Source organism: Charadrius vociferus, unplaced genomic scaffold, assembly GCF_000708025.1.
Source record: "Charadrius vociferus isolate BGI_N301 unplaced genomic scaffold, ASM70802v2 scaffold14, whole genome shotgun sequence".
Taxonomy (NCBI): domain Eukaryota; kingdom Metazoa; phylum Chordata; class Aves; order Charadriiformes; family Charadriidae; genus Charadrius; species Charadrius vociferus.
Genome location: NW_009648876.1, coordinates 6,851,700 through 6,860,360, shown reverse-complemented (window position 1 = coordinate 6,860,360; position 8,661 = coordinate 6,851,700). Strand labels below are relative to the sequence as shown.

General features: G+C 41.8%; 2 protein-coding genes across 2 annotated transcripts in view; both read left to right on the top strand.

The window, feature by feature from the left end:
* Window positions 1-5,551, top strand: part of EAPP (E2F-associated phosphoprotein) — a 6,709-nt gene extending 1,158 nt beyond the window's left edge. Inside the window, exons 3-8 of the mRNA XM_009887008.1 lie at window positions 4-121; window positions 400-581; window positions 1,941-2,039; window positions 2,385-2,508; window positions 3,344-3,460; window positions 4,943-5,551. Of these exons, the coding sequence (XP_009885310.1) occupies window positions 4-121; window positions 400-581; window positions 1,941-2,039; window positions 2,385-2,508; window positions 3,344-3,460; window positions 4,943-5,207 (905 nt within the window). The 3' untranslated portion in view covers window positions 5,208-5,551. The remainder of the gene's footprint in view (window positions 1-3; window positions 122-399; window positions 582-1,940; window positions 2,040-2,384; window positions 2,509-3,343; window positions 3,461-4,942) is intronic.
* A 1,400-nt stretch (window positions 5,552-6,951) lies between these two features.
* The window catches only part of SPTSSA (serine palmitoyltransferase, small subunit A), a 5,273-nt gene continuing 3,563 nt past the window's right edge, over window positions 6,952-8,661 (top strand). The window contains exon 1 of the mRNA XM_009887007.1: window positions 6,952-7,018. Within this exon, the coding sequence (XP_009885309.1) occupies window positions 6,952-7,018 (67 nt within the window). The remainder of the gene's footprint in view (window positions 7,019-8,661) is intronic.

The window sequence follows — 8,661 nt, the reverse complement described above, 5'->3', positions numbered from 1 at the left end:
GAGGGCCGCGGGGCGCCGGCTCGGGGGTTGCAGGAGGATCGCCTCGCAGCAGCCGCCGTCGCCGAGAGCTGTTGCCTTTAAACCGGAGTATTTACATTTCTGGCCCGACAAATGGCAGCGTGTAAGCACATCCCTGCCCCGGCAGGGAGCCTCGCTGACTGGAGCTGCAGGGGCACGGTGGCCGGCCGCAGCCAGTCAGCTGAAGCTCCTTTGCATTAAAACCTGAGTTTTAATACCAACGAGCTAATAAAGCATTTTAATAAATACTTTTCCCATAAACACGTGAATTAAGTGCTTCCCAGTGCATGCACACAATGCAGATCGCTGTTCCCCAGATGGCTCGGTCAATGTTTTAAGCTGGTTGTAATAATTAGACATGTAACGCTGAAATGTTTGTAGCTCGGAAGATGAGGTGGATGTGCTTTTACATGGCACTCCTGACCAGAAGCGGAAGCTGATTCGGGAGTGCCTGACTGGGGAGAGCGAGTCTTCCAGTGACGATGAGTTCCAAAAGGAGATGGAAGCGGAACTGAACACTACCATGAGGACTATGGAAGGCAAATGGAAATTACCAGAAATGGGTAAATCACACTTAACATCTGCTTGCATATGGCATTGTGAGTTAAGTGTTGTCCAGTTAAGGTGTGAAGTTAATGTATTATTCTTGGGGTTAGAGGTGTGTGTGGTGACATTCCAGTGCCATTTGAAGGCTACAGAAAACCTTAAAATGACTGATCACTTTTGCAGAAACAGTCACTAGGTGCCATTTCAGTGAATGCCTCTGTTTCATCTTTTCTAAGACTTGGATTTTGGTGTTTCTGAACTTCTGATTTCCTGCTTTAATATGATTTCTCTTTGTTGGGTCAGTCCCCTTTTTTCCAATATCTCTATGACTTCTGTTTTAAGTTGTTCTTTCATTGTATTTAGAATTCTCTTGAGCAAGTTGCCGTCTCTCGTACTTTGTCCAGTGGCTCCTGATGCTTTCAACATTTGGAGCCCTTTCTTGAAGAAAGGAGTAGCATATGGTAGAATGAGATCCCGAATCTGGGAAAAACTCAGGAAAAATGTTACTCTCCCTTACCTGCTTATAATTGCATGTTACATCAAATAGTAAAACTGTACTAAAGATCTATGTGTTATGGTGTTTGTGTACTATGGGTGCAATAGATGGGTTGCTTTGGCATTTGAAGAGCATGCGTTCTTTTTACCTGTTACAAAACACCTAGTGAAATGTTTTTAATTTCCTGGAGGGTCAACATAATACTCACTTGCAGGGACTTGACTCTGCATTCAGCAGGTTTAGTAGTTTTTACTGTGTAAGTGGGCAAGTCTGATCTGTAGGTTTTACTCGTGCAATTAAGGTGATATAGTGATAGTGTAGTGTAGTGTAGTGATACCACCACGTCCATCCAGCACCTAATAGGATTTTTGGTGCAGACTGGCTGCGACAGATGTGCTTGACAATTCATCTAGGTCTTTTTTGAACTTCTGTGGCCCTGAAATTTTTTAGTGAATTTTATTGTAATCAAAGTTTGTGAAACAATGTTCCGTACCTGTATTTCTTTCACAAGACTGAAGATTTGTGAAGTGTCTGAGATTCTGTGGGTTATACAGGGCAGAGACAGGCATGTTTGATGTGTCATCCTCTGTGCCTAAAGGGAGGGTTACCTTGGGAGAAACTTTCCTTTGAACTGTACCTGAGGTTCATCTCAGAGGGATTGAGAAGTTTTGCTCTGAGAGGACCTGTAAATGAAGTAACACAAGCGATGGGGATGATCAAGATGTGTGAGTAAATTGGGAGAGATGTTACTTAACGCACCCAGATAAAGCAGAGCACTTCTGGATAGAGTAAACATGAAAGTGAAGGTTTGTTCTTGGCTGTATACTTGCTGTCCTTTTGGTGGGGCATTCTTACCACTTCTCTCTGATTTCAATCATAGGTACTTCCTCAAGTACTGGGCAAACTGGACCTGCCACGACTTCAAAATACTATGATGACATTTACTTTGATTCTGATTCAGAGGATGAAGATAAAATAGGTAAACGGCTGGGGAGAGGAGAGAGGAGGACATCTTTACAGTAGCACTCTCAGATCCTGTAGAATCCTCTTGGGGGGGTCAAGGGGCTGTTGCTGAAGGCAGCCTTTTGGGGGGAATTGCCAACCATTATCATCTCAATGTGGTTCCCACAACTTTATGATGTATCCCAATGTATGTAAGGTGGGTTAATGCTTTGGGGTGGTGCGTGTGCGGGAGAGATGAGCTAGACCTTTATGTTTTGGTTTAGATTTACTGCGAGTATGGAAAAGGAAAACTGAAAAATTGATGTTTTGATTTTTTAAGTAGAGAATCATCATATGTCTGATGGATGTAACATCTTTTCAGTTACACAGGACGTCCGGAAAAAGAGAAAACATCAGCAACGTCGGATTCTTTCCAATGATGAACTGCTCTATGACCCAGAAGAAGACAATAGAGACCAAGAGTGGGTAGACTCACAGAGAAGGGGGTAAGAGACCATAAATATTTGAATTGCAGGATGCTTAACAAAAACTGAAAAAGTTAAATTAAAATGGTGAATCTAGAGATAAAGCCTACGCTGTCAAGTTCATGCAGTGGAAATATTAGTTATTTAGAATTTACAGCATATGAAACTTAATAAGCCTGTAAAATTTTTATGTGTATGTAATGGAATTTGAGTCTTTAAAATTACACAGTTCTAAAATTTGCAATGCTTTAAAATCAAGACTTCTAGTCCTGTAAGCCCGTTTTGTCTGTAGATCTCATCTAAATAACCATGCTGTGAATGAAAAGGTTGTGAGATACTTTGATTGCTAAATTAATATCTATTCCTGCTAAATACTGTATTTCTAGTTTTGGAAAAATTAGAATTTAGTGAGCCACAAAATATTCAGATAAAACAGCACAAAGCTGATTTACTGAGGGTTTTTTGAAGGGTTAAGTAGAAAAACAGTTGTTGCAGAAGTAAAATTATCCATGTAAATGTGTTGAAAAGGATAATATTAATTGCCTGAGGAGATTGCACTTGGATACCTGCCTTGTCAGAGGAGGGGTTTATTAGGCACAAATTCTCATGCCAGAAGTATTCATCTCACCAAATGAAAATTCTCCGTACAAAGTAAATGAAAAGATGCTGATATGTGGGTTTGCCCCCCCCATTTATTTATTGATGTGCTTTGCGTTACTGAAAAAGGTCCAAGGAGCCAAATATTAGTTCGTGTATATTAATATAAAAAAGGTTTGACAGTTAAATTGATATGCTCGACAGCAAGGGCACGTAATTTCACTTTTTGTCTCTCCTTCCTCCTTTCTTGAATCCGTAGGTACCGTAATCAAAGAAGAGTGCCGCAGCAGCAGCCAAAACCTTCAGCTGTTCCAAACAGTGATGCTGTTTTGAATTGCCCTGCTTGCATGACAACATTATGCCTGGACTGCCAGAGGTAATTAGTGGACAATGAGGGGTCTTTTCGTGGTGTTTTTTTCCCAGCCAATAGTATTTTTAATGTATTTGATTTGATCAATTGATGTGATCAAGTCTGTCTTTCAAGGTGGTACTAATAAAGAGAAGGCAGGTGTATATGTGTGAATCGGAGTTAGGGGTGAATGCTAGTTTGTAAGAATGATGATCAGTTTAACCTGCAACACGGAGGTGAGGAAGAACAGGGTAGAACTAGCATAGTGGAGAAGGTAAACTATTTTAAAAAATCATGGAGACTAAACAGGTAGTTCAGGCTGATTTTTTCATTTTTACTTTTTAAATATGTTGGCTTGATGATTAGAGGCATAAAATTATTCCAGGTTATTTTTGCGTAAAAGTGCCTTGTTTAGGGCAGGATTAAACAAAATCAAGATAGTGTATTCTTACTTGGTTTGAGTCTTAGCCGTTGTGGTTTTGAGTATAGTTACATTTAAAAGTGCCTGGAAAGCATTTAGGTTAGAATCCACAGCCTGTTTTGCAGCCCTCCAGTATCTGACTGCACTGCAAACCTAATTAGTGCTGCTAACCTGTGCTAAGGAGAGGACTCTTGAGCTGGGAGTAAAGGAGAAGGAAATCTTGTGAAATGAGGAATAAATTACCTCTCATTTATTGAGTATTTATGGTGATTGAGGATGAAATTCCATGGCAGCCTAAAATCATCTAAGTACTTGGTGCTGTTGCTCACTCTCTTCCCTTTGCTGGCTCTGGTACTCCTTGACCCTGTTCTATAGCTAAGTATTTCAGTTTGCTAAGCTGACAGAAAACCGTCCATTTTTATTGTCAGACCGGTCTTTTGTGAGTTTAATAAACTGAAATAGCTCAGCACAGCGTTTTACAGGCAGTAAAGCCAGCAGAAGTCGAGATAGGACTTCTGCAGCCACCTGTTATATTGGTTTAAGCTGGTGTAAAACTGCAGCCTGAGGGACATTGTGTTGAATTGAATTGAACCAGCCCTGAATTTTGTTACGTACTCCAGCTATACAGTTGGTATTCTGATGACGGCTGAAAATACATTTTATACTTTATGATAGACATTTCAAGTGTGATGTGTCAGTGCTTGTTATTTATAAATAAGGAATTTCAGGCTTGGAAGACATTTTAGGATCTAAGTGCCAGTAGCTGAGTCAGTTGCACTCACAACTTCATGATCTTTTGCCTATCATCAGCTATAGGTAGCAATGCATAATTCTGTAGTACCAATACCACTGTACTCGGGGGTGTTTATTTTAGCAAGAACCAGCATGTTTTAAAAACGCCTTAAAAACAAGACAGATTTTTGTAGTTGTGACTTTTGTTCTCTTTATAAAAATTCCTTTTTATTTGGCTTTCAGCCCTTTGGCATAGTACTTCCTATTTTTAATCCCATTTCCAGTGACAATAACGCATTTCTTGGAAGCAGAGTTTTACCAATGGTATGACTTGCATTTTCTCCCTTTCTCCATAGACATGAATCTTACAAAACACAATATAGAGCAATGTTTGTGATGAACTGCATTGTTAACAAAGAGGAAATTCTGAAATACAGAAAGAAGGTAAAGAAAAGAAGTAAGAAAATGAAGCACAGCAAAGAAACTGCCTCTATGCAATCAAATCAAGAGGAGGAGGAAGTGTATCATCCAGTATTATGTACTGAATGCTCAACTGAAGTGGCAGTAATGGATAAAGATGAAGTTTTTCACTTCTTCAATGTTCTAGCCAGCCACTGCTAATGTACAAAAGCAGGCGAAAAAAATCCTGCACTGTTTTTTAAGACTGTGTGAAGTGTCAGAAATGCAGGCATGTTAGCCTTTTTTAAATAAGGTCTTTTAAATACTCATTTCCATCAAAGAACTTCACAACGGTTGGATTTTTGCAAAGTTTATGAAGGGAATACAGTTAACTGTGCATTTGAGAGCAATATTCTTTCACACTGTCAAGTGGTTGCATCGAGGATTTAAAATTTTGTAAATATAATGTAAGATCTGTGTATTATGATCATTCCCTGTATATATACTATCCATTATCTCAATATGTGTTAGAACTACTGCTTAGAATAAATACTGTGTAGTAACTGGTTCTCCATAGCTGCTTTGGTCATTTCTATGGCATGCGGTAAACAACTCACAGTTGGGATGTTGGGCTGCTTTAGGCTGGTATTCTCGATAGATTTGCACGCAGGTAGGTTTGATAAAGAAGGAATTGTTGTTATATATATTTGGATTTTTGGCCCACTAAGATCTCAAAGATGGAACTTTTATTTATACAGAGTGGAAGATTAGCTTCTATCGAGTTTGCTGGCATGGATCATTTAAATCACCATATTAATGCTTAGTAATACAGTTAAGAGTTTTAAATGTAAATATGTATATGAAGAAAATACTGGACTTTTTTTCTATTGTCCTTTTTCCTTACGATGACACATTTTAAGAAGAAATCTATGGTCATATCTATGACCACAGAGCTAGTTTGTATGCTTTTTCTGTTTCTTTAGTAAATTTACAGCTTCTTCATGGAAGCATAAAGAGCTTCTGCTGCTTGATATTTAGACTTCTTGCTTAGTCTATGAAGCCACTGCAGTGTTAACAATAGATCCTTCCCTCTCTTCCTCCAGACATGCTCCCAAGAGGTGAAATCTTGTTTTGTATTAGTAAGTAACATCTCCTCTTTATAGCCTGATGTTTTGTAACACTTCACTTTGAACAAGGGTCTGAAAAAAATCTCATCTTTATGCTTTTTCTTTTAATAGTCCTAGGAATAATTTGTTATGTGTGCTTTGAGGAATTGTCAAAAATACTTAAACTTAGGAGGTAGAAGCCTGAAGAACATACTTCTTTTGTGCCTCAGATCATAATAAACTCTTGTGACTCCTTGGTTACCTTTTGCTGTATTTTACTAATTACACATACTCATTCTACACAGAGTTACATGAGAGCAGGAAGAAAAAAATACGTTGGTTCTTGTGTCAGGATTACATGAGGAGCACACTGACTTACTGTTTCCAAGTCAGCAGAAACTGAACCTCTGCTTGATGAAGTAGAGAACTGTTGAGGCCACTGCTGAACAGTCGGTTGGCTAGTGTGGTACACCTTCCTCTGCACTTGAAGCACACAATCAAAATGGAGCCGTACTTGTTTTGAGGCTTTGGGTCTGCCTGAAATTAGATCTCAATCTCGTCTTTGCTACCGACTGTCAGACTGGTTAGTGGAGTGTCTGACTTGCACATTGGTAGCTATGGGATCACCTCAGGTGGGATAACTTGTTACTGTGCGCCGTAAGCCAGGAGGTGTACACAGACAATTTTGAACGTACGAAGAACTGCTGCTTTGTAGAAGTGTGGAGGAGCAGACATGATAGAGGGTATAGTCTGTGCTGTCGAGCATGCTGGCCTGGATGTAGCTGTCTTCACATTCCAGGTGAAGCATGGAGGCTCTGTGTATTGGAGGTTAAGGGTCTTTGCCCTGAGCTACTGGAAACATGAGCACGCAGGAATGTAGTTCAAAGGCTCAGGTGTCGGTGTGGGTGGTAGCAGGAGGAACAATAGGTAACGGCAGTCCCTAAGCAGGGGTAGAATGGAGCTGGTGAAGGAGGGGAAACTCTATACAGAGCAATATTGTCAATTTTCTTAAGGGGCTAACTAGCAACAGAACTGCCTCATGAGTATGCACCATACTGAAAAGGTGTAAGGGGCCTATACACCACCTGGTGGGTTAGGGCAGATGGAGATTTTGAAGCTGGCATGCCTCTAGACATTGCCTTTCCTCTCATCCCAGGTACGTCCTTGCTGCTGCTTCTTGCTTGCCTTATCACTTGAATTGCAGAGCTTCTTGTTAAGAAGCATGGAAGTGGGCAGGCCTGGGACATGTTTGCCCCATATTGATAATGTTCTTGCAGCTTTGCATGGGAGTAATGCTTTAGTTGCACTGAGTACCCCACCTGCCCTTGAACTTTGTACGTGTTTATATAGAAAGGAGGTTTTCGTGATTACCACCGCTTTTTCAAGCAGCAACACCGACACAGGACTCCTCCAGCAGCAATTGCCACAAGCAACCCTGGTCTTGGGTAGGGACAACAGCTGCTGTAGCCAGTTCTGTGGGGGTATTAATTGTGTGAATGCTGTCATTTCTTCTTGTACTGAAATAAATCCACATAGATAAAGCGTGTCTAAATGTCTTCTGGTTGAATTAAATCCCTTTTCAGATGCTGCCACACAAACCAGCAGAGTCTTCAGTTGTCTCTGCGAGCTGGTTTTCTTTTTCACAGTTACGTCCTGGTACTGTAGTTGTATTTTACATCTGTGTAAATAATTCAGATGTGCATCCTCCTGTGACTGTGTTTCCTCGTTTTTCATTGTACTAATAGCACAGGTGAAGGTAGGGGTGGGGTGGCAGCAAGAACAGAATCACACCGCGCAGTGACATCATCGCAAACTGATTCACTAAGCAGGGTGAGCATAGTGGGTCAATACCAGTTTCTAATCAACGGCGTGCATGCTTGGCATGTGAGGTCTCCTGGCTGGTGGCCTGGCCCCAGTGCCTAGTGCTGGCACCTCATGCTCTGCTCAGTCATGGTGCCTGATGATTGCGTGCATCCCCTTCCAGTGGGCTTTCAACTAGCGCCTTCTAAACTGCCAACAGCCCTTCTAATCGTGCAGTCCCAGGCCAATCTCTGGGAATTTCTCCTTATCTGAGGCCAATTAGCAGCCAGGGCAGGGGTGTCCCCCACCCGCTGGTTTCTGGTGCCAAGTGCCTTAGGGAAGTGCAAAGTCAGCAACAGTTGCAGTAACCAGTTGATCTATTGCCTCTTTATTTTTCCAATTTGTATGGGATTAACCCAGTCGGAGTTGGTGGCTGTTACGGCCTCTATCTGGGCCGTGGTTTTGGGTGGGCTTTCCCTCTACCAACCACAGACCCTGAAGGCTCCCGCAGCGTGTTTTCACCACGCTTCCCGTGGGTCAGTCTTCGCGCCTTCTGTAATTCCCAAAACATCAATTTAGATTACACAGGATGAGAGGAAAACAGGCTGTGGCACCATCCCCTAGGTATGGCTGGGGCCGGTGGTTTACTCCCGCTTCACAGTCAGCCACCGAATTTCATCTACTGGGACGCAATCCGTCGGGCAGGGCTGGACTGTACCGCCCCGCAGGGTACCAGAGGCGGGGGAGGGTGGAAGGGGCCGCCGTGTGCC